General features: G+C 51.1%; 1 protein-coding gene across 1 annotated transcript in view; it reads right to left on the reverse strand.

Annotated features, from left to right (window-relative positions):
- Window positions 1–26,331, reverse strand: part of CEP192 (centrosomal protein 192) — a 1,919,503-nt gene that overhangs the window by 310,759 nt on the left and 1,582,413 nt on the right. The window contains exon 38 of the mRNA XM_086965571.1: window positions 11,743–11,848. Within this exon, the coding sequence (XP_086821697.1) occupies window positions 11,743–11,848 (106 nt within the window). The remainder of the gene's footprint in view (window positions 1–11,742; window positions 11,849–26,331) is intronic.

The raw sequence follows: 26,331 nt of genomic DNA on the forward strand, positions 1-26,331 counted from the left end.
GGACCACAATGTCCTTTATGTTTCTGCCCCTTCGGTGCGCATGCATCGGTTTCTCAAATGATAAACCTCCACAGTTCAATATGCCCCAGTGTTTATCAATGACTTTTGACACCTGATTTGATATGGTGGAATAGGTTGTTACACAGATCGGCCTCTTGTTCGCTTCTTTTACATGAGGATTATCTTCTATGAGTGCCTCCCTATGATTGTTTTTAGCGCGCTTCATCGCTTTATCGATTGTTCTTGTGGGGTATTTCCTTTGTGCAAGTTTGGTTTTGAGATCTTTCGCTTGTCGGTTGAATTCACTCAACTCTGTACAATTTCTCCGGAGTCTCAGGAATTGCCCATAGGGTAGATTCTCCCTTAGGTGTCTTGGGTGGAAACTGTCGTAACGTAACAGACAGTTTCTGGAGGTCGGTTTGAAATGTGTGGTGCTTTTTAACCTTCCATCCTCACTGTAGATATTTAAGTCGAGAAAAACCATTGATGTATTTGAGAAGGTGCTTGTGAATTTTAGGTAATCATTCTGGGTATTCAACCAGGTTACAAAATTCACTGCGCTGATGACATCGCCGTTCCAGATGATGAAAATGTCATCGATGTATCGTTTCCAGGTGACAATCTGGGGGCGGTAGGGGTTACTTTCATGAAGGATCTTGTGTTCCTCTAGGTGGTAGACGTAAAGTCCGGCTAGGCTCGGAGCAAAAGTACTACCCATGCTCGTTCCGTGGGTTTGTAGGTAGAGTACCTCCTTGTACTGGAAAAAATTGTCTTTGAGGGCCATGGTAATGCACTCTAGGACCAGACTTCTCGGTGTTTGGTATTTCCAAGTGTTACTGAAGAGTACTTCTTCGATGATCTGTAATGTCTCTTCATGGGGCAGGCTTGTGTATAAGCTTTCCACGTCTAAGCTTATCATTAGTTGCGTGGTTGGATCAAAGGTGGTATTTTCCAGCAGTTGTAATACCGATTTGGTGTCCTTCAGGTACGTATCTGTAGCCTGTACCATCGGTCTTAAAAAGGCATCTGAGAATTTCGATAGGGGTTCCAGGATGGATCCAATGCCGGAAACTATTGGTCTTCCAGGTGGATTGTCCATCATATTTCTCAAGGGATTGCAGTACTATTGCTCCCCCCTTGTCAGCTGGTTTGATGACTAACTCGCTGTTAGCCGTTAATTCCCGGAGTGCTTGTTGTTCTTCTCCACTGGTATTGTGGAAGACATTCCTCCCTAGTGAGTTCAGTTTGTTGACCTCCGTTATCACTGCCTTCTCAAAGGTTAGAATCTCCATGGGGATACCTGAGTCAGGAGGGGTGAAAGTTGACTTTAGTCTCAGACCTGTGTCCGTCTTGTCTTCGGGTGAAGGTTTATCCTTAAAGAAAGCCTGTAGTTTCAGTTTCCTGAAAAAGTCTTGCAATTCTACATTGAGAAATATGATGGAGAATGCCAACGTCTATTGTCCGACGAACGGAACTATAAAAGATTGGAGAGTGATCCAACAGAACGACTAAGAACACGGATTGGGGGGATGGTGGAGGAAGGACTTGCCCACGACTGGATCAGCAAAAAGGAAGCTGAATTCCTGCAACAACCGACCCCTAGGATACCGTATTTTTATTGTATCCCCAAAATACACAAGAACATTGACAATCCACCTGGAAGACCAATAGTTTCCGGCATTGGATCCATCCTGGAACCCCTATCGAAATTCTCAGATGCCTTTTTAAGACCGATGGTACAGGCTACAGATACGTACCTGAAGGACACCAAATCGGTATTACAACTGCTGGAAAATACCACCTTTGATCCAACCACGCAACTAATGATAAGCTTAGACGTGGAAAGCTTATACACAAGCCTGCCCCATGAAGAGACATTACAGATCATCGAAGAAGTACTCTTCAGTAACACTTGGAAATACCAAACACCGAGAAGTCTGGTCCTAGAGTGCATTACCATGGCCCTCAAAGACAATTTTTTCCAGTACAAGGAGGTACTCTACCTACAAACCCACGGAACGAGCATGGGTAGTACTTTTGCTCCGAGCCTAGCCGGACTTTACGTCTACCACCTAGAGGAACACAAGATCCTTCATGAAAGTAACCCCTACCGCCCCCAGATTGTCACCTGGAAACGATACATCGATGACATTTTCATCATCTGGAACGGCGATGTCATCAGCGCAGTGAATTTTGTAACCTGGTTGAATACCCAGAATGATTACCTAAAATTCACAAGCACCTTCTCAAATACATCAATGGTTTTTCTCGACTTAAATATCTACAGTGAGGATGGAAGGTTAAAAAGCACCACACATTTCAAACCGACCTCCAGAAACTGTCTGTTACGTTACGACAGTTTCCACCCAAGACACCTAAGGGAGAATCTACCCTATGGGCAATTCCTGAGACTCCGGAGAAATTGTACAGAGTTGAGTGAATTCAACCGACAAGCGAAAGATCTCAAAACCAAACTTGCACAAAGGAAATACCCCACAAGAACAATCGATAAAGCGATGAAGCGCGCTAAAAACAATCATAGGGAGGCACTCATAGAAGATAATCCTCATGTAAAAGAAGCGAACAAGAGGCCGATCTGTGTAACAACCTATTCCACCATATCAAATCAGGTGTCAAAAGTCATTGATAAACACTGGGGCATATTGAACTGTGGAGGTTTATCATTTGAGAAACCGATGCATGCGCACCGAAGGGGCAGAAACATAAAGGACATTGTGGTCCATACCAGACCACGGACAAACCAGATGGAAAGACCCAATGTAACTGCTGTACAAGGTCACTTCCCCTGCGGGGATTGCAGTTGTTGCCACCAAACTCAAAAAAGTAAAAACCTAAACTTCAGAAATGGCACAACATGGGAGCAACGCCACTTTACTAACTGCAACACAAGGAATGTGATTTACCTAGTCACCTGCCCATGCGGACTAGAATATGTAGGCATGACCACCCGCCCCGTCAAGATAAGGATAGGGGAACACAAAAGTAATATACGCTGTAAGAAGACAACAACTAAGATGGCAACACATTTTTTGTCACATCAGCACTGCGTCAACGACCTCCGTTGGACCGTCATAGAACGACTACCCTCCGAGACAGGTCTGTTCCAAAAGGAACAACGTTGGGTGTTCCGCCTGGCAACCCATGTCACCGGACTTAATGATGACATACCATGGAGCCAAGTCTCCTAAAAGACCCCCGGATATAAATAAGGGATAACAATTGGTTGGCATAGGAGCTAGCCCAACAATTGGTGCCAACGTTTGAATAAATGACTTATGATTGTATGATCGAATCATCCCATAATATCACTACAAACGGTACCTCCGTGGCTATGTCAAAAGGAGCTGAACCAAAAACTCCAGTGATCCACTTGGTCCCTCTCACAACGCAATATCGAGAATAGCAATGAAGGAATAACCGGGCAAAATAGCGACGCTATTACCAACATTGGGTACCACCATCTGAATTAATGACATGAGAAGGCATGGTCAACTACACCATACTATCACGAAAAACTGTATGGTACCACCTCCGTGGTGATGTCAATAAGAGCAGATCCACATGATCCAACAAACCCCAGTGTTCCACCTGGTTGCTTTTCCAAAATGCACTACCAAAAATAATGAAAATGACTCAACCGGGCGAAATAGCAAGCGCGCATGCGCGAACCACACTCGACCAATGCGCATGCGCATTGGAACGCCAAAGTCTCGCCTGCGCGCATGCGCAATGGTACTTTCGAGACCCGGCAGCACGCATGCGCGAGGAATAGAACGGCGGCTGCATCACACGGGCCCCCAACGCGAGCAGAAATAACAGAGTGTGAGTGGCTAACAAGCGGAAAGTCCATATTTGGACAGGTTAAAACCCGGTAATTAACGAATGACAGTGATATGCATGGTACATGTGACAAATCACATGCATGGAAGGGGCGTCAACAGGGTTATCACCCTTGCATGGTCATGAGCCTTTCCACTAATTAACCAATGAGAACGCACTTCATCCACCTTTAAATACCACCAAGCTCAGCCGTACATCATTTACGACGGAGCAACACAGGGTGGAGGAAAGAGGCCGACTGAGGCGGATTTCGTGAGTATTCACTGAAACGGAGTTTAAACTCTGTGGGCACATTACAGAGTCCAACAAGTGAGTAGAGATAACAACATTGATTCCACCCTTCTATTCCTATAGATTGTGGATCCACCTACCTACCTACCCTGATGTTCTGAAATTGCTCATGAGGCTTTAATCAGCTTATACAATAAGTATGTTTGAAAACACTGAACCCTAAGTCTGTCATAAGTGTGTGTGAGTTTGTGTGTCATGTGTTCTGTATGTCTTTTTTTCCCATTACAGGTTAAAACAACCGTTTGGGGCTCCAGGTGACTGCACCTGTATGAGCCAACCTATATGGTAACCAAACCTAACGCTCTTTTTTCTTTTTTCAGGACATGTAACTACATGTTCAAGTAAAACCGCTGTAGGCACATTGTATTTGTCTTCAGTAAATGTAATCACTTTTTTAGGAAAGTTAGAACAATAATCTTGTTCTGTAGAGAAACGTGAGTAGGGTTGGGAGTTGTGCCCCGTCCTGAAGAAGGTACGTATGTACCGAAACATGTCGACGCACACCAGAGGTTCTGTCCCTTACTAAGACACAAAACCTCGCCATCTAGCACTTTTTTAATAGTACCAGCCAGAGGTACAGAATAAAGTTTTTCCTTTTACCCACTGGCCAGGTCCTTTTTAATTTTTTTTCTCACTACACTTCCCACTCACATCCTATTCCTTTCACTTGCACTCAACACACACCACACATAGACTGAATTGTCAACGCTCCCGCGTAGTCGTAGGTCGTAGCGTGCCGCATCCCCTTAGCGGGGTGCGAAGACCCCGATGATGAAGCATGACACCAAGGGGCCTGTTGGTGTGTGAGGGGTATTTTACACAACACTGAGTGTCCCCCTTCCTTTCCTCACCTTTCTTCCCAATAAGTGGTAGGATTCTTCTTGTTTATGTAACAGTGCCCGTGGAGTAGGAATCCTACTTGATACTCTACCTCCCCTCTTTGTTAAATATATCCAGAAGGGTAGCCTGGACATCGGCCGAAAAGTTGGCGGACCTCAACCAGGCGTGGCGTCGAACCGCCACCGTCGTTGCCATCGCCCTGCCCAGTGAGTCCGTTGTATCCAGCCCACACCGGATGGAATACCGTGCTGCATCTTGGCCCTCCACAAGGGCTTGGGCGAGTTTAGGCCGGGCCTCCTCCGGGCATTGTGGCAGCACGTCCGCGACCGTGTCCCACAGGGTGTGGGTGTAGCGGCCCAAGAGGCACGCGGTATTGACTGACCGCAGTCCCAAACTGAGGGACGAGAACACCTTCTTCCCGAACTGTTCGTACCTCTTGGATTCCCGATCGGGCGGGGCCGTCGGGAATGCGGTCTGGGAAGTGGAGGCCTAGATGACCAGGCTCTCGGGGGTGGGATAGGTGGCCAAAAAGCATGGGTCGCCCGGGGCCGGGCGGTAGCGTCTGGCCACGTTCCTATCCACAGGCGGACCTGTGGCGGGATTGGACCAAGTGCCCACAAGAATGTCACACAAGGCCTCATTAAAAGGCAGCAGGGGCTCACTGGAGCTTGTCTGCGGTTTAAGGACCTCAGTGAGGAGGTTAGTCCCCACAGCCGCGACAGGGAGCTCAAGGTTTAGGGCCTTGGCTCCCCTTGTCAACACTACACTATAAGCAGCTCCCTCCTCCATAACCACGGTTGGAGGGGAGACAAATCCAGTGTCTGGCGAAGTGTCAATGCCACTGGCTTCCCCAAGCTCATATGTCCAGTCCTGCTGAGACTGGCAATCCCGTGCCAGAGGGTCCTCAGACCCCTCCCAATCACCCTCTTCACCCATCTCCTGGAGTTCAGGGTCAGCGGATGGGACCAGTTCATGGAAATAGAATTCCCCAAAGGCCGTCGGTAGCGGCGCCCAGTGGTGCCGCTCCGGCGCCGGAACTGGACCAAGGGTAAGATCGGGGACAGCGCCGGTGAGGTCGACCGGCGACTACCCGGTTCCGGAAGCGGATCCAGAGAGGGCCTGAGGCACTGGGACCGAAGTCGCCGGCGGTGTCGGGGCCGGAGGACTCGACCCACTAGGCCTTCCAGCCGGGGCCGTTGGGCCCGGAGGCGCCACATGACCCGGCTGAGGAGGAGGGAGGGACTTCATGGCCATGAGGTACCGCTTGATCTCCTCAGGCGTCGCGCCATGCCCAGGGACCCGAAGGTGTGGGGCAGGCGGCGACGCCAGCGACTGTCGGAGCCGCGTGGGTGGTGTCACCCGAACCCCCAGCCGCATCGCGCGAGCGTCGGGGTGGGTCGGAGGAACGATGACGTCTCTCCGACCTCTCATGCCTCTTACCTGAGGACTTGGAGCCTGACGACCGATGTCCACTGCCGGAGCTGCGAGGGCTCCGACCCAGCGACCCATCCCTCGACCTCCTGTGGGACCGAGACCTGGAACGGCGCAGGGTCGACTGCCGAAGTTCCAGTCGCTTGCAGGACCGCTCTCGCCTAGCTTTCGACGTCAGGGCCCGGAAGTCGGAGCAGGTGCAGTCGTGGTGGTCGAGGCCTAAACACTTGAGGCACCGGCGATGGGGGTCGGTAACCGACATCTGTCGGTTGCACCTGGAACAGGGCTTAAACCCGGGCATCCCTACCGGCACCGTAGAGGTCGAAGACTCGAGAAAAAAAAAGATCAAAAAGTTTAGTCAAAATAGACTAAGGGGTAGAGCTTCTCCGGATCGGCGCTAGCTGGCACGGAAAAAAGAACTGACGTCAGCCCGCATGGGCGGCGTCTATGTACTCCGACGCAGTCAATCCGGCGCCAACGACGCCGGCGACGGACGCAGAGCCGCGGACGACGCCTGCAGGCGCGCAGGGGTATTGCTATGCAAAATTTTCCGGATCCAGTCTGACGCCTGGGGATATTCTAAGATAGGGAATCTATCACTAATGTGTCTCTTTCAGATTGCGCCAACAGCAAGAAACAGTCAGTGCAGGAAGGACAGCCCGGGGCCCCATGGAAGACCGGCCAGGCTACACCAGGAAGAAGGTGGAACACACCATCTCAGCCTTCAAGACAGAGAACAAGAAGATGAAGATGAAGAAGAGCCCGGACGCACTGCATAGAGGGGTCCTCGCACACGATTCAAGAAGCAGAATAACAGCCATGATGCTAGGTTGCAGACAGCAAGTCAGACTTAGCACACAGTGAAGCGACCCCGAGGAAGACACCCCGGTGCACCACCAAGACAGTCTAATCCAGCAAAGGGTAAATTGCACCTGCAACGTACATGAATGCCATGGGGAGCAGAAGCCCGAAGGCGACCACAACCCCCAGCACAGCATTAGCTATATGGCCGCTACCACTACCCCACATAGGGTAAGTTAAGTCCAAAGACATGGGAACCTTCTTTGGAAGAACTTCCACAGCAGAGGACAATAGAAAAAGTCAAGAGGAAAAAAACCCTGCAGAAGGCTTATCAAGCAGCCCAAGAGAAAACAAACAGAAGGCCTAATTTCAGGGCCAATCTGGGGAAGGTAATCCAAGCAAAAACACACACAGCAAGAAAGAGCCGTCCAGCAGTCAACAGAAACACAGCCTCAACAAGGAGGACTCAAGTGGCCATAATACACACAGAACTACAACAACGAGGGCGACTCGCCCAAAAGGAAGAGCAGCTCAACTCACCGGTCACTGAGGGGGAGAAGAAGGAGGAGGAGGCCGAAGCCCCACCACGAACCTCCGGATGGCTGGGTCCGCCGGGGCATGGAACAAAAGGGTGTCATCAAAGGGAAGCTCCACCATCCATTCCCGCACATTTTCTGGGAACACACTGTCCCGAAGCTACGCATGGTGGCCAAGGGCCACTGAAGAAGCCATGGCACGACCCAGCACCTCTGAGATGTCCAGACAGAGCGAAGAATAAACGCCGCCATCTCCCAGCCATCTAACGCATGGTGCTGCAAATCAACACCAGCACCCTCCTGAGAAGCTGCAGATCCAAGGGACTCCGCCGAGTCCCACAAACAAGAAGTGGCCCTAGCCAACACACAAAGTGTTTAGGGCCCGCAGAGCCGCACTGGTCAAGGAAAACATATTGCAGCCCCAAGAGTCTAGCCAGCGGGCCTCCCGGGAATGTGGAGGCAACGGCGACGGTAGGGAAGGAAAGGCAGTCCGCAACAGGGGCCCACTGGCAGAGGGTTGGAGGAAAAGACACGCCGGGTCATGCGGCACCGGAAGAAGTCGATGGAGAAGGTGTTGGGGCACCGGATCCGCCGTGGCGGGACGACCCCAAGTCCCCGTCAGAGAAGAAAGGAGCGAACCTTCAAAGGGGAGCAGCAGCTCCCTTCCACCAGAGCCCTGGTGGAGAACCTCCAAAAGATGATCCACAGGGAAACGGGCAGCCGGATCGCCCATGCGCAAAATTCCTACAGCCGTGGAAACAGCGCAAGCAAAGGCCGCACCCACCGCTGCAGGTCCCAGCGGCGGAAACAGCAGCTCCTTCGTGGGCAACGGCTGCAAACTAAGGCGGCTGTTCCCTAAGCCAGGCGGAGTGGGCAAGGGCCAGGCCCGAAAGGGAGAAAGAGGGGCCGAAGAGTGGAGGACTTGTGGCTCCTCTAGTAAAAACCGCGGCGAAGGCAGGGAGACGTCTTTTGATGATGCCGGGGAAAAAGCCATGACTCGGTGGCCCGTCTCCGGTGAGGACGACTCCGGCAGGTACGTAACCTTTAGAGAAGAGGGGACGTCCGAGGACGAATCCGCGATCTGACGCCTGTCTGGTACTGTAGAATCCACAACCTGGAGCAGTGAGTCATCGTCGTCGTCCAACACCACAGGAGATGCCAGACAGGCCTCCACCTCTTCACGCGGTGCCGGGGACCGGGGCTGGGATGAAGCGGAGGTGGTCAAGAGGCGGCGCCGTGTTCGGTGCAGACTCAACCTCCAATGAGGCAGCCGCCTGTGTGGAAGAACAAGAAGCAACCGGGGAGCGACAAGGATTCCCCCGCCAGCCTCGACCCATGGGGGAACGAGAGAGGTCCAGCGATCCACACGGTGGCGCCAAGGCCGACCCGACCTCCGGCGAGGCTTCCGCCGGCGCAGTGAGACGAGAGGGACCCACAAGGAGTCCCCGGTCAGGCTCGACCCTTGAGCAGCTGCTGTAGTGGCGTCACCTCAGCCTTAGACAGTATCACCTTGTCAAAGGGCCAAGAGGGGCTCGGGGATGTGACCCCCTACAGCCCCAACCAAGTAGAGAATCCACTGAGGAATGAGGGATCCGAAGGGTCTCAGAAGGAGAAAATTCCGCTGGAGAAGCCAGCCAAGAGCCCGGGAAAGGAGGATTAGAGGATATTGGCCACGAGGACAGCGAAGAGCCTCCTCTAGAAGACACCGGCGAAAAGGCAACTTCATGCCACCCTTCCTCCAGGGAGGAGCACATCGACAGATGACAGCCCCCTGGAGACGAAGGGACTGCAAGAGATCAATCCAGAACCCGGCACGACTCTGAGACGTCGTCAGCGGTGCCTGATCGGTGTCATGTGACGATGGAGGGCCCATCTGCGGCGTCAGCTCGGCTTCAGACGGAGCAGCCGCCCGCGCTGAGGATCGACGGGGACTCGGGAAAGCACCCCAAGACCCCGCATCTACCCGCGACTTCACTTGAGCCAGGGAGGGAGGCTCCTGGCGCCGAACCGGCACCAGCTCGACCTCTGGTGAGGCAGCTGCCTGCTTAGAGGGCTGAGAGGGGCCTGGGGGCAAGCCCGGCGTCCCGGTGATCACCTGCGGCACCACAGGGAGCCCCGTAGAGATTTGCAGCGAGAAAGGGACGCTAGGCGCCAAAGAGGGGAGCCCTGAAGGACCACACCCCGAAGGCGCCACTCTCCTACAACCTGGAGCTGATGTCTCCACGGAAGTACCTGAACGAGGCAAGGGATCCACGGACGTCTCAGAAGGTGGAGAAAGGGCCAAAGAAGCCAGCAGACATTTGGGCCCTATTCGCCTTCGCGCCGGGAAATGGCGGATAGGGAGGCGACAGGTGGGGGCGCATGTCCTGGAGGGAGCAGGCGCCCACCGCGAATGGAGGACAAGGCTTCGGACATAAATAGAAGGACCTACCAGCCGGCGAGCCACGCCATTGGGGCCACAGGAAAGATGATGTCGCAGAAGAAACCAGCAGTTCTTTGCTTCCGAGGCAGGGGATGGACGCAGAGAGGACACCGACCTGGATAAGCGCGATGACAGCAACTTCATCGGGCGCTCCCGCCGCGATTTAGGCGTGAGGTGCTGGCATGCGTCGCAGCTCTCCAAGTCCCGGCGCCAACCCAGGCACCACATGCAAACCGGGTGAGGGGTTTCGCCGAGATGGGATGGGTACAAGAGAGACACGTCCTGAAGCCCAAAGGCATTCATGCACTGTTCCAAACTTGAAAAAAAGGGATAGAAGGCCTGAAAACAGGCCAGAGCTCAACCGGATCCTCGTTGCATGCGGAAAGAGAAAAACTGACATACGCGCACCAGGGTGGGACTTCTGTATCCTCTCGGATGTCATGGATGCGGAGGACGTCAGGGTGGAGTCACCTGGTGCCGTTCCCCCAGCGCGCGGGCATGCTGTGCCAAAAAAGTTTCCAGGTTCAGACTCCCGCCTGGGGATAATTCTATGTGAAGGAATCTGCGGCTAGTAGTCTCTATCAGATACATGACTTGGCGCAGGATCTGGAGCATTGCTTCAAATGTAACTACTTCTTGCATTCTGAGATTTAGAGTTTTGCTTCGAGGTCCCTGATCACCTTCGGGTGAACGAGTTAGCACCTGTCTCTAAGAATCGAGGTACCACAAGAAAATGTCATGCAGATCTCTGAACAACTTTTGCTTCCTGCAGATATGGCACAGTTTAAAACCAATTGTCAGGAGAGAAGACATATTCCCTTAGCACACAATCTAATAGCAGAACGTACATGTTGGTACATCCGAAGAAGTTGGGAGCAGCACTCTGGAACCACATTTAAGGATGCAAAAGAAGTTAACATCAGTGCACAGGGGTGCCCCTATACACAGCTCCGCACAACAAATCTGTGTCAACACCAGGCCGCTGGGGAGTCCTAGAGTGTCACATGCCTGCACGCTGGAACAATTGCTGAAAAAACGCAAGATTCAGATGAGTGTCTGGGATCTTTCTAAAGGTGAGAAATCTGGAGTCAGATGTGTCCCTCAGAATAAACTCTACTGTACTGTGATGCAGGAATGTTCATACTGTTACTGTCCATCATTTTAAGGGGATTCTCCACCAGACAATGGGAAATAATTCAAGTTGATGCTCTCATCCAAGGTTTATACAGCCATTTCAATGCACTTTAATGGAAATTTGGAGTTGGAGTATTTCATTAACCAGGAGCTATCACAAATTTGACACATTGGGATCAAATGCCTGCAACAGACCTGCTGCTTAAATTAAGTGGTTTTTGGTATCACACTAAGGCGCATCTAGCCCAATACCAAAATATGTCAAACTAAAGGCAGACCAACTGGCTGTGTCAATGCTTGTTGTTTTAGAAAAGTTCATTAACGCTATGATGAAATTTCTATTAATGCTGAATAAGTTGGATACCTTGTAATTGTATAAATTAGTTAACTAATCATAAAATGTTTTTTTTTTATACTGCCAGATACCTTCTGTCCATTGTTACAAAGAACATAAATTTGCCCTCTCCATGGAAGAACTGAAGGGGTTGCTGCAAGTGACGGATTAGGACTCACAAAAATGTGAATGCTGCTCCTAAAAAAGATGAAGGTTTATTAGTATTTGTAAAAGTAGCAATGCAAAAGATAAAAGGATTCTAGTGGTAAATTAACATTTTTAGAAGGCTTCATGATTAACAGACAATATGCACACGTAGAGTGAGAACTGAAGCCAGTTTAAGTAACTGTTGCCTCAACATTCAAATGTCATGTACCAATTTAATGTATTATTTTCTCAGAGCAATTTACCCAAAAAGAAGCAAGTACCTGTAACTTCAGTTTTCCAGTGTTGGTACCTCTCAGATTAGAATAATATGCAATATAATCATTTTGCATAGTCAGGGTTGAAATCCCCGGTAATTTCAAATAGCAATAAATATTATCAAAACGCTGTAGACCCAAAGAACATTAGAAACAAATGCACCATGCTGAAAAAGATTGCAAACTCCAGCAAATGGGTTGAATGTGTTGAGTACTCCCACTGCCCTCTGTAAGGTCACCATAGAGCAGATTTTCAAATAACATGGGTGGAAGGATCAAGAAACAAGCACTTGCAAAGCCAATACATCTTGCCTACAAGAAAGCTATTGACTTTGATAATCTTTTTAGTCATGTTGTACAGCAGCGTGGCTGCGGTGTAGTTGGGCGACAGAAAAAAAATTAGTGCTGCCCGCATCACAGTGGTTTTATTTTTATTGCTTGGGGAAGGAGTGGGCAGGAGGCATCACGGAGGGAGGGAGAGCAACACTGAGGATGTGGGGATGAATAGCTATGTCAGGCCAGCTGTGTCTACAGTTCAGCTATTTTTTATGGATATTGTGTGGGGGCAAGCAACACAATCCGAGTGGAAGGTGTTATAGTACTTTGTTTTGTTCAATGATCTAGGTTTATTTAGGAAAATTATCCCCATAGAGGTCAAAAACTATAAAAACAATAATTGCTTCATTTATACTCCAACAATCAAACCAAATAATAAAAAAATATATTTTCGCTAGGATTCACTATCTACAGTCAAAATCCTCTTTCTTAACCATACTGTAGGAAAGTAGGATCTGCTTTCATGGTTCATGGTTACCCCAACTTTTTTGCTGGTGTCATACTATTTTTCTGACTTGTCTGGCTGGGATGTTGCTAGTCAGGAGCCCAGTCAATGTGCTGTTCAGCGGCGAATGAACTGGAAATAGTTGCGCTCAGTACATTTTCATTTACTGACAGTTTGACTGCATTCTGAGGAAATGTTTAAATACAAGGAAGCAGCGGACTATTGAATGGTCGAAGATAGTTTGTCCAACGATGCGAACATGGTAGCTAAAGTCATATCAATGATGATCCAAAGATGGTAACTGATCCAGTCATTTACTTTTTAGCTGGTGAGATGCAGGTGGAAGAAGCAGTCAACGGTGTCAACGGCAGACATGATATCTTCATCCCACTTGGCGTCGAGAAGGCTCCAGTCGACAATATTTTACTGGGAAAGATGACAACCTTTCTACAGAGACGGATGTTCAGTTCTTTTTTGGCTGGAGGTTCAGCAGAGTGTTTTGAGGAGCCCTGAAGGAAACGAGCTTCCTGTAAGTCATTTTTTCAGGTGCTTCCTTGGTAAAACAATTGAGGCATCTTCTTAGACCTTTATTTGTTCTTGCGGAACCATCACTTATGGGATGTGTTTCTAGAAAGGGGAATTACTCTTAGGGTCCTGCAGGCAAAAGGCTAGGTGACTGCCTGTCTCCATGGATCTTGAAACTTAAAGTCTTTCAGATGTCAAGTACGGCAGCCTTATTTTTGGGATGCACTTAAGGAGTGGATAATGAGCAAATCTACTTTTCGGACAACATGCAAAGCAAGACAGAATTGTACTCCTTATAAGGAGAGCAACAACTGGCCAAATCAAAAACCTAAAAACAACTTGCTATGAAGAGGGTAAAGTTGGGAATGGTATGATCTCCAGGTGCAAAAGAATCTAAAATCCTGCAGATTTTGAAGCAATATAAACAAGAATTGCCTCATATTACTTTTGCAGAAGAAAAACTGAAATTATTGTGTGGAGTTCAGTTGCTTTTCACTGAGGATAATGTGCTATTAAACACTATTCTTTGGGCTTATGGTTATATTGACCAAGTGAAATTGGTATATGAGCATAATGGTGTGTCTAGGAAAGTGGGTTCTGTTGCAGTTAACACCCCCCACACCTTTGGCAGATTTTTATTTCACTTTGACATGATGTACCCTGGGTCACTGCCAAACAGGTCCCCAGATCCTGTGTTCTTGCCCAAAACTGTACCTTTGCACCCACATTTTGCACCTCTCTGGCCACAAATAAGCTGCTTGTAAAAGGTAGCATGGGTACCAAGGGCACTGTGACCAAGGCAGTCGTCTAGGGTTGCAGCACCTATTGTGCCACCTTCAGCGACGCTGCACCTTAATTTCCGTTGGGTCCCAGTTTCTCAACCCTAGGCCAGGCCTGGGAGAGCCTCCACGGGCCTCGGGTGGAACCCACCCCTGTCCCCAGCGACCAGAACCGTGGCCTGCTTGTGGGACAGGGGCTCCCGCATCCCAGGGCCCGCCAGACGGAGCTCAAGCCCCGGGCCCAGTCCCGGCTTCCGAACCCTAGGCCAGAACCCACCTGTCCAGAGCACCCAGGCAGGTGGGCTCACCCTAGTGCCCGCCGGAGTCCAGACTTGGGACCCGGCCACGCATCCCCTACCCCGGTGGCCTGGCTTGACCCAGGCCTGCTGGTTCCTGACCACTGCCCAGCCCTGTTCTCTCCTCCTAGGCCCGGAAACCCTCACTGCGGTCCACATTTGCTGTGTTTCCAGCCAAGTAGCCCAATCTCACCACACAGGCAACATCGACCAGAGTCCGGTCTGGACTGAGCCCGGGGCCGCCATGCCCGTGGAGCCCAATCCCCCCCTGCCCGCGCTGGAGACCGGGGCCCGCCGGAGATCTGATCTAAGGGCCTCCCTCCCAGCCAGAGAAGAGGGCTTATTCATCAGTCTGCTGCTTCTCCTCTGCCAGGCCCCGCTTTCCCACAGGAGAAGGGGGAAGTCCTGCGCACGGCCTGTCTGCCGACCACACCTCCCAGACGGCGCAGGACGTCCACAAGTAGCTGTCATCGCAGACTGGGCACAGCGGTCCTCTGCTCAGGGCTTCTCAGAGCTCTCCAGAGGCTTCTGCCCTGGCTCTGCACTCCTTTCACGCAGGGCTGACCACCTGCCGCCCCTTGCCCCGGGGACCATTGGGGAGCTTGGCAGTCCTCCCAGCTCTGTAGCCGCCCTGGCCTGACAACTTACTGTCACCACCACCCCTGGGCCCAAAGGGGCCTGACACCGGCGGGTGCCCCTTGCATCCTTCCCGGAGTCCCGGGGGCAGGAACCATGGAGGGTTAAGCCCAGGCAGCGTGCTTTCCCTGCCGGACAGCCCGGGGAGACCATTTTCCTAGAAAATTAAGTCCCAGCGTAGTAGGGGCTTACCGAACCCTGGGGGAAGGACAAAAGTTGGAGGTAGCCCGGCCGGCCGGCCATCTGGTTGCCCGGCCTGCAGGGCCATATGGTTGCGCAGCCAGGCAACCAGATGGCCTGGGACGACCCAGCGCCCAGATGGCCTGGGAGGGTGCTGTGCCCAGTCGCACTTGCAGTCAGACGACGGCGAGGGTGGCCAGGCTCTCAGAGGCAGCCGCTCCTTCCCCGGTGCCCCCCGGATCCCTACTCGACTTGCGTTGGAGCAGTGGGAAGAAGAGGCCTGGCCGGCCCAGGCCATCTGGTCATAATGCTGACCCGCAAGAGATGGTGGCTCCCGTCCCTGCACCCCCGGAGGGGCAGGGACAGGAAGGTGGCGGAATTTCAGGAGGTATGGGAACCATATGTGACATTACTCTCAAATGAGATGACCTGAACAAAGTAACTCAGGCTCTTGCGCCTCACAGAGGACCCCAAGCCTGACCATCACACAGCATAAGGACAACAGCTAACTGTGTACAACAGTGCACTTTAGGTAATGGGGTGAGAGTGGACGGGGAGTTAGGTGGAGGGCTTTGGGGGGCGAGGTTCCTTGTTGTGGGGCATTCTTTTCTTTCTTTTTCCTTTTTTTCTGGGATTGTGACTGTAGGAGAGTAGGGTCTGCAATCCTATGATCACCCCAGATTTTTGCTTTTTGCTTCACTGGTTTACGACTTCTCTGGCTGTGGGCCTGCTAATCAGACCCACAGCCTTGCTGTTCCCTCACTAAATTGACACGTGTACCTTAGGTGCATTTACCAATTGGTACTGGGCCACCTTATCAGACCCTGTAACTCAGGGCATAGGTGTACCCAGGGCCTACCAGGGGCTGCAGCATGTATTATGCCACCCCTGGCTGGCCATCTAAATCTGACACAACTGGCTGCACGACAGCTGGGGCAAGGTGGTGTAATCACCCTTTGCTTTAGATATAGTATACCTATATCTAACCCTAAAATGGACACCGTATCCCTATCAGTCACTCCTATGGCAGGCCTTGACAATCCTGAAGGCAGAGTGCTTGGAATCGTGTGAGATGGTGCTCTGGCATGAGCTGAGCCCGTTTGCAGCTTGCGGAACCAAGTCCTAATAGCTGTTCCATGATAACGCATACCATATACTCTTAAGTGCATTATAATCCTCGGGGTTATAGGCTAACTCTGGTATCGCTTTATCAAAACATGTCGAGTAAGGTGTCATACGAATTGGAATACTAACCCCTCGCCAATTCTGGCGACGGGGTTAGCATTCCACCCTTCTAGAGGGACACGACATGTATGTAACTGTGAACCCCGGTTAAAGTTAACTCAAGCCTCAGCATCACCAAATGGATGCTGCCACCACAGACACAAGTCTGACCTCCTGCTGCTGGGAGTCCTTCCAGCGAGGGAGGCTTGGACAAAGGGTTTCCTGTCAGGGGCGGTACTAGCACCATCCCAGACAGGGTTTTGTGTAACCTGGGTAGGCAGGGCTTTAGAGGAAGGTGACTGCAAGTGGCACCCCGGTGCACACTATGCATAGGCCGGCTAGAAACAGTTCCAGGGGCACACCAGCCCCTGGCCTGGGGAAAGTCCGGCATGGGAGAGGGGTGTAACCACCCCCCTTCCTGGTCCCACCCATGGGCAGGACCTAGTCGCGTGCCAGCCCCTTTTACTAGTTTAAAGATAGGAGCGGGCCCCCTTCCAAATTAGATCATCTTTGAATCCTGAAACTACTTTCTACGAAAGGAACTCTCGACTTTTTCTCAAGATTTCTCCCTTGTGACTAAGGAGTAGTTACCCTGCACCCGCAGGCACCATCCAAGAACACTGCAGTTTGCTGCACGTCCTTCCTCCGGAATCCGACTGACCAGCACGACGAGACCCGGCTTCCCTGGCACCTCTGACCTCTACCCACATCGTCAGCTCAGCTGAGATCCGTGGGTGCGACGAGACCGCGAGGGACCGGCCATCTTCAAGACTGAACAACGCTTGCCCAGCACGACAGCCGAGGGATCCTCGAGTGAGTGCTTTGGGGTCCGAGAAGCCCCAACCCTGAGCAGCTCCAGCACCGAAGTCCAGCCCCCCAGCATCCACCAGATCTGCGTGGGGCCCTTCTGCTCTTTGCTGCTCACCGCGTTGTCTGGCTACTAGCCCGCTGGCTTGTGGCCTTCCCGACGACGAACGACGACATCAACACTGCTGGTCTGGTTGCTCCAGACTGGCCCTTGCTCCCCTCCAACAGAGAAGCACCCCGGACCCTACTGGTCCACTCCAGACGCCATCTTGAGTCCACCGCGTGGGCTTGCATTTGCAAAGACTTGTTGCCCCAATCCTGGGTCCAGCGACATCGACAGCAGATACCATGGTGGGACAGCTCCACCTCCATCCTGGTCGCCGACAACGCCTCCTGGTCCGTGAGATCTGCAGAGCCCAGCGTCGCCCACTCACCTGGTCAAGGTGACTTCGTCCGGTGCCATCCTGGTGCCCAGCTAATCACTGGCTAGTGATTCAGAACTTGGTCCCCTCTGCTTACAGGTGTCTTCCATCTTCGATCCAGGCTTGGATCACTTCGAACTTCTTCACTGGTCGCCTGCCAGCAACTTCTTCTTTCAGGCTCCATAGACTGCAACGAGGATTCCCGACGTCTTTCCAGACCTATGCATCCGCAGCCCCTGGGCTAGGTAACTTCGGCATTTCGGTGCCCCAGCATAGCCTCACTATCCAAGGGTCCAGATCCTTTTTCGTTTCAGTTCTACCTAGTCGGATTCGTCCGATATCACTAACTTTACGAAATCTAGCATCCATAGACTTTGTCCCGCATCCCGCGTGAGAGTGCACACTCTGCACCCGAGTTCCCTAGGCCTCCTGCTAGTAATCTGAAGGTTCAGTAGTCCAGCCCTAGCGATTCCAAACCCTATGAGATTAGTACTTACCTGCTAGTAATTTCGCATTCCACTTTTAGAGTATACGGTTTTTCGTGCCCCTCGGGCATTTGTGTAAATTGTGCAACTTAAAGTATTTTCGTAAGAGTTTTGTTGTGTGCTTAGTACCCTGTCCTCATAAAGAGTACAGGGCTGTTGTGATCTAAATAAATACACTGTTTATTTTCATAACACTTGTGTGGTGTCCTTTCACTTGGTGTTCAAGGGGTATATGTGATGGTATAACAGCTGGCTTAACACGCCCTCTAGAGTTTAGCCCGAAGACTGCTCGTATCCATGCTACTAGGATAGCTGGTCTATAAGGTTGACTTACAACCAATCATCGATAAGGGTTGTTTGGACTGATACAAAGTGCTCACTAGAATAGTGAACATTATATATCAGGCCAACTTCTCACAGTGACGCTTCCCTTACAGTAAACACTGTGCAACTAGCTATTGGGAAGCTGTCTCCCCAAAGCTTGCAATTTGTTGCTATATCTGTTTTGCCTTTTTCTAAAAATGCTAATAAAAGATTTAAACCATAAATTCCAGCCTGTCAGTTATTTCGTGGAACATCGCTGGTATCTTTTTGAAACTCTGTGATTCCCAGGTGGCCAACGCTTATAAATGACAACATTTGTATTTTCCAGGAAACTTGGGCTACCGAGAGGGTATTTATCATCAGATTCACCACATGTAGCACTGAGGCGTAGGCCACCAGAAATACAGGGAAGGCAAGCTGTGGGTTGGCAATTTTCGTAAAAAACTATTGCGGGCACTCACAAACACATAGAAAGCAATTCACCAGACCTAATCGGGCTCTTGGTTACCTTTCTGTAGGGGCTAGAAGTATCCATTTTAAATGCCTACATAAGGTCTGTTCCATCGGGAAATGATTCACTCACTCTACATATGCTGGATGAGCTGGTAGGTAACTACCAACCACAGACTAAGGTACTGGTAGCTGAGGATTTTAATACCACGTTCGAACCCTCAACATTACTTGAATCTCTAATCGAGGATGAGGACGAATTGTGGAGAATCCCTAGCTTAGCTAATAAAATGGGAGGTTAACGGAATACCAGGGAAGCTTTCCAGCTCATCTAGCTAGTAGCAGAGAGGGGCCTAAGGGCGTGTAATGGGAGGACTCATTCAGATCTGAAAAGAGAGTACTTTCAAAAGAGGTTGCACTTTCAAGTTCCATTGACTACATTCTAGTGGACTTCAGATTGTGGCCCTTGGAGAGCGATATGATGAATAAAACTAGGACAAACAGTAACCATAATCCCCTTCTTCTCTCTCTGACTGGTACTATCCTTTCCAGGGGTGTAGTTGTACAATACAGCAAGAATTGCAAATGCTACTTACCAGTATGCATCTGTTCTTGGCATGTAGGGCTGCTGACATTCATATCTGTGCATAGATCGCCGCCTAGTGTTGGGTCCGGATGATTGCACATTGTTGTCCTGGAAGAGTCTTCGAAGTATCACGAGATAGGTGGCTCCTCCCCTGGACTACAGTGCGCATGGGCATCGACTCCATCCCCAGATTGTTTTTAGCCATTGTGGCCGAGATGGAGAGAACTTTGTGAGTGATGACCATGGCATGAAATGCATGTAAATACTGCAGCTGCTACAGGCGCCGGGGAGGAGGGCAGGCGATATGAATGTCAGCAGCCCTACATGCCAAGAACAGATGCATACTGGTAAGTAGCATTTGCAGTTCGAGGCATGTGGGCTGCTGAATTCATATCTGTGCATAGAATACATAGCAGTCCCTCCATTAGCGGCGGCCGCCCGTGCCAGCTGCATCAGTTTGGAAAAGTGTCTTGAGAACAGCCTGCCCTACAGCTGCCTGCTGTTTAGAGTGCACGTCTACACAGTAATGTTTAGTAAATGTATGTGTGGTAGACCATGTGGCTGCTCTACATATGTCTTCTAAGGGAATGTTTCCAAGGAAGGCCATAGAGGCCCCCAACTTTCTGGTGGAGTGGGCTCTTGGTGGAATTGTTAGAGTTCGTTTTGCTTTTGCATAACAGATCTGAATACATTTCACGATCCACCTAGCAATACCAGCCTTGGAAATAGCGTTACCTTTGTGGTGTGACGCAAAGGCAACGAAAAGCTGCTTAGTTTTCCTAAAATCCTTGGTCCTGTCAATGTAATACATCAGGGCTCTCTTGACGTCAAGGGTGTGGAGCATCCGCTCCGCCAGTGACTCAGGATTTTGAAAAAACACTGGCAACTCAATTGTTTGGTTTATGTGGAATTGAGATACTACCTTTGGTAGAAATTTAGGGTTAGTGCGGAGCACTACCCTGTTAGCATGAACCTGGAAGAATGGCTCCTGGATTGTGAGGGCCTGCAGCTCACTAACTCTCCGTAGCGATGTAATTGCTACTAGGAAAGCCACCTTCCAAGTCAAGAACTGAAGTTCGCAGGAATGTAGTGGCTCAAAGGGAGGACCCATCAGTCTTGTAAGAACCACATTGAGGTTCCACTCTGGAGCTGGAGGGGTCCGCGGTGGAATGACCCTTTTGAGTCCTTCCAGAAAAGCCTTGATAGCAGGCACCTTGAAAAGTGAAAGGTGCTGTCTATTTAGGAGGTATGCGGCCATCGCAGACAGGTGAATGCGGATGGAAGTATATGCCAAATTACACTGGTACAGATGAAACAGGTAACAGATGATGTTCTGAATGGAAGCATCTAGTGGATTGGTGTTGTGGTTTGCACAATAAATGACAAACCGCTTCCATTTGGCCGCATAACAGGCTCTAGTAGTGGGCTTTCTTCCCTCCCGAATGATGTCCATGCAATTAGGAGGAAGGTTAAGGTAGCCAAATTCTAGGACTTCAGGAGCCAGATCGCCAGGTTGAGCTGTTGCGGATCTGGGTGCTGAATGTCGCCATGGCTCTGCGTCAGAAGGCTGGGTGTGAGGCGAAGCCTTTGATGCGGTACCACGGACAGTTCCAGAAACGTGGTGTACCATGGTTGGCGAGCCCACGTTGGAGCAACCAGGATGAGAGTCATCGAATGCTGCCTGAGCTTGCGTGCCACCAGCGGTATCAGGGGTGCTGGGGGAAAAGCGTACGCAAATTTGGCTGACCAGTTCATCCATATCGCATTGCCCTGCGATTGTGGGTGTGGGAACCTGGCGGCGAAGCTTTGGCATTTTGCGTTCTCCCTTGTGGCGAACAGGTCTATTTCTGGATGACCCCATGTCTGAAAGTACGGCTGGAGTACTGATGGATGTATCTCCCACTCGTGCATCTGGTGGCTGTGCCTGCTGAGCAGGTCCGCCATCTGATTGTCCTTGCCTGGGAGGTGTTCTGCCATGAGGAAGATGTTCCTCTGAATGGCCCACTTCCACATGCTCTGAGCCAGATGAGACAGCTGTGGAGAGTGTGTCCCTCCCTGTTTCTGAATGTAGTACATGGCCGTCATGTTGTCCGTCCGGATCAACACGACCTTGTTGCACAGATGTACTTTGAACGCCTTTAAGGCCATGAAGATTGCCATCAGTTCCAACACATTGATGTGCATCTTCTTTTGCTGTTGTGTCCATAGTCCCTGCACTGTGTAATGGAGTACATGCGCTCCCCAACCTTGGAGAGAAGCGTCCGTCGTCAGGATAATCTGTGGCACAGGCTCCTGGAACGGTCGGCCCTTGCAAAGGTTTTGTGGACTCCACCAATGCAGAGAGTTGTATGCCCGACCGCTCACCAACACTAGTTCTTTTAATTGGCCATGAGCCTGAGTCCACTGACGTGCCAAGCACTCCTGAAGCGGACGCATATGTAGTCTCGCGTGCGGGACAATGGAGATGCAGGAGGCCATCATGCCGATCAACTGCATGAACACTCGTGCTGGAAGTGAGTCTTGAGGTCTGAATTTTTGAATCAGCGATTGAATGCTGTTGATCCTCACTGAAGTCGGCTGTGCTGTAGCTGCCAGAGTGTTTATGGTCGCGCCCAGATACTGCCGTATGTGAGCGGGCTGGAGATGGGACTTTGGGTAATTCAGTGAGAATCCCAGATCGTGCAGAAGGTGGATGGTTTGGGACACGTGGTCGGCGCACTGCTTGAGCGACTTTGCCTGAATGAGCCAGTCGTCCAGATAGGGGTAGACGTGGATGCTCTGACGTCTTAGATGCGCCGCCACCGTCGCCAGGCACTTTGTAAAGACCCTGGGCGCCGTGGTGACCCCAAAGGGCAGAACCTTGAACTGGTAGTGCTGTTTTTGAATGGTGAACCTTAGATACTTCCTGTGTGAAGGATGCAGGGGAATGTGAAAATATGCATCCTTGAGGTCCAGAGTTGCCAGGAAGTCCCCTTGCTGAAGCAGTGGGAGAACCTGTTGCAGAGTAAGCATATGAAAATGCTCTGACAGAATGTACGAGTTGAGAGGTCTTAGGTCTAGGATAGGCCTGAGAGATCCGTCCTTTTTTGGGATTAGAAAGTACAGGGAGTAAACCCCTGTTCCCCTTTCTTGCAGTGGAACGAGCTCTATTGCTCCTTTTTGCAGCATGACTTGAACTTCCTGCTGCAACAAGTGCAAGTGCTCGCCGGACATAGGACGGTTCTTTGGAGGTATGTTTGGTGGAATGGAAGTGAGTTCCAGACAATAACCGTACTGAATAAGAGATTTGACCCACCTGTCCGTGGTGATGGACCTCCACACGGGCAGGAACTGCTGGAGTCTCCCCCCGACCGGTGTTGTGTGGTCGGGGGGCAGTGACAAGGCGTCACTGTTTGCTGGCGGTGGAGGACCTGGAGCTGTTATTTCCACGTCCTCTGCCCTTGACGTTGTTGCCACAGTATCCACCCCTACCCTTGTTGGTATATGAGGATTGGGTGTTACTTTTATAGAATTGTGTGGATTGTGACGCTTGACCCCTTGAGGTGCCTCTGTTATTGGAGCGGCGAAAGGAACCACCCCGAAACTGCTGGGACTGAAGGGCACCCATAGATTTAGCAGTGTCAGTGTCCTTCTTCATTTTTTCAAGGGTGGCATCCACTTCAGGTCCAAACAGGTGGTCTGGATTTACTGTTTGGTTAAGGATGGTAGTCTGAATGTCTGGTTTAAAGCCTGATATTCTGAGCCATGCATGCCGGCGCAGCAGAACGCTAGTATTTATTGCTCGTGAGGCGGTATCAGCCACATCTAGAGCACACTTAATGGAGGCATTGGTAATAAGTTTCCCCTCCTGAATCAGCATTTCAGCAGCCTCCTTATACTGATCTGGCAAGTGCTGTAGAAGTGTTTCTAGGGTGTCATAGTGTGCCCTATCGTAGCGTGCAAGTAGCGCCTGCGTGTTTGATATGCACCACATATTGGCTGCCTGCGCAGCAATACGTTTCCCTGATGCCTCAAACACCTTTGATTCCTTGTCAGGGGGAGGAGCATCACCCGTGGTTTGTGAGTTGGCTCGTTTACGTGCGTTGGAGACAACCAAAGAGTCTAGTGGCAACTGTCCCTTGATGTATGTTGGGTCAGTGGGCGCTGCCTTGTATTTCTTGTCAATGCGAGGATTGATGACTCTTGCCCGGGTGGGCTCCTTGAAAACCTCTGGTGCATGTTTGAGCACGCCTTTGAGCATTGGCAATGTCTTGACAGTCTTTTCAGCCACTGAGAAAGTGTCAAAAAGAAAATCGACATCCACTGGGTCTGCATGGAGGTCTACGTCATGATTGGCTGCAGCTCTTTCAATGAGAGCGTTAAAGGCTGCGGAGTCCTCCGTTGGGGAAGTCTTTGCAGCAAAAAGCTGTGTTTCATGTCCCGAATGAGGGTCCTCAGGATCGCCCCCGGCAGACCATAGCTCATTGACATCTTCTGGGTCTGAGTAAACTGGATAAGCATACTCATCCTCTTCATCTCCGTCCCCCTCTCCAGCGATAGAATGAGTGGGTGAGGGCTCCCGACCTTGTGGAGATGCAGGCTCCACAGGGGCAGATGCACCCGCAGAGTCCAACTTCTTTTTAAGGGGAATGTGGAAATGCTCCAACACTGGCTCTGGGGTGATTTTCCATTTAAGGAGAGAGAGCTTGCCTGTGTTGGCGTCGATGATGACCTCTCGACGCTCTTCCTCTGCTAGTGGTTGGAGCCGTGGCTTTGGAATCACCAATGATGCCTTTGGCGTCGAAACCTGCTTCAAGGGCACTCCGACCCCCGGTTTCGCAGTGAAAGCCTTCGGCGCCGTCCTTGGCGGCAGCGTGAAGTGAATCGGCGCCTGCGCCTTCGCCGGTTTCTGCTTGGGCGGCACAGTGTCCTTCGGCTCGAGCGCCGCAGCCCCATCCCGAATATGCTGAAGGGACTCCGTGACCTTCTTGGTGAGTGAGGCGGAGGGACGGACCGGCTCGAGCGTGTCCTCCGACGCCGGATTTGGGTCGGCAACCAAAGCCGCAGTCTTCGGAGCCGACGCAGCACCCCCTTTGGCCTTGTCGACTGGGAGCGGTGCAGCCAGAGACTTGGGGTCGTCCTGACGCTTTTTTGAGGCCTTCTGATGGTCATCGACCTTCTTGGCGTCGACGCGACTCTTCAGAGCGTCGACCAACTTCGGCGCCGACGCAGCCGCATCGGGCGTCTTCGTCTTTGGCTTCGACACTGGAGTCTTCGGATCGGCCATTTTGGCGTGGCTATTGAGCTCGACGGCCATCTTGGATTTCTTCGGCGCCGAGGCCTCCGAAGCCTTCGATCCAACTAGTGCGACTTGCACTTTCGGTTTCGTTACGGATGGTGTCGACCCTGATGGTTTCACTTTCGGTTTCTGGACCGGGGGTGGAGCCCCACCAATGTCCGTGGCCGGGCCAGGAGGCGGAGCCGTGGGAGGAGTTTTGAGGTCTTGGGTAAGGCCCGAAGGCGATGTGCGGGTACTTTGTGGCAGACACTGGGCACCTCTTAAATGGACTTCGTTCCATGATGACGTAGTCTGGAGCGTCGTGTAGGCCCGTCCGTGCCGACAGCACGCGGATGGTCAGCAGTTGATCGGAGCCGATGAATGAACCAACCCGACCGATAGACAATACCGACGCGAGTCCTAAAGACCTTTTGGTCTCAAGTAAAGAAAATTAAACAACTATCGATTCCGACAGAGGGAACCGAAACACATCCGAAACCAATGGCGGAAAAAAACAATCTGGGGATGGAGTCGATGCCCATGCGCACTGTAGTCCAGAGAAGGAGCCACCTATCTCGTGATACTTCGAAGACTCTTCCAGGACAACAATGTGCAATCATCCGGACCCAACACTAGGCGGCGATCTATGCACAGATATGAATTCAGCAGCCCACATGATTCGAACCCTTAATTTCTAATAACTCTAGAAGTGTTCTGTGGCCTAGAATCCAGAATGATAGCGGATGTCAAGCAAAAATATATGATTGGTTGGGCAATATCTTTCCAGTCTTGATGCAGCCACATTATTGCCTGACCAAGAACTAACTGCTCATTTAGGGTTTTTTTAATGCGTTGAAAGGAATTTTCTAGCTAAAATCCACTGGGAAGAAAATTAAGGATGTGGAAGAAAAGTGCATGGTAGAACTAGGATTGTAAACAGGCAAAACTGAACCTACAGAACAAGTTACTTACCTTCGGTAACAGTAAATCTGTAAGAAACATAGGTTAGCTATAGATTCCTTACCTTAGAATTACCACCAGGTGTCAGACTGGATCCAGAATGTTTTTTTGTCAGCAGTACAACTTCGCGTTGGAAGGTGGTGTTGGTCGACTCCGCATTCGCCATCACCGCCGAGGTCGCCGGAATGACGCGGTAGCTATATAGACACAGCCCTCGCGGGCAGTCATTTATTTCTTTTTCCGCATCAGCAAGCGCAGCTCCAGAGAGAGCGGTACCCCCAGTCGTTTTTCTCGACTTTTGTCGAATTTGTTGTTTTTTGAGTCCACACGACCTCTGGTGCACAAGGGATGCCCGGCTTTAAGGCTTTCGCTTCCTGTAACCTACTGATGTCTGTGACGGATCCGCACTGCGTGTGCCTAGACTGCCTGGAATGCGACCACGACCCCAAGTCGTGCTCCGACTGCCGGATCATGGCCCTGAAGTCTTTGGGGGAGCGGTACCAAAAGCTACTCGAGGCCCGGCAGTCGAATCTGCGTCGTTCGAGGT

This window comes from Lissotriton vulgaris, chromosome 4_1 (genome assembly GCF_964263255.1).
Source record: "Lissotriton vulgaris chromosome 4_1, aLisVul1.2, whole genome shotgun sequence".
In the NCBI taxonomy this organism is placed as follows: Eukaryota; Metazoa; Chordata; class Amphibia; order Caudata; family Salamandridae; genus Lissotriton; species Lissotriton vulgaris.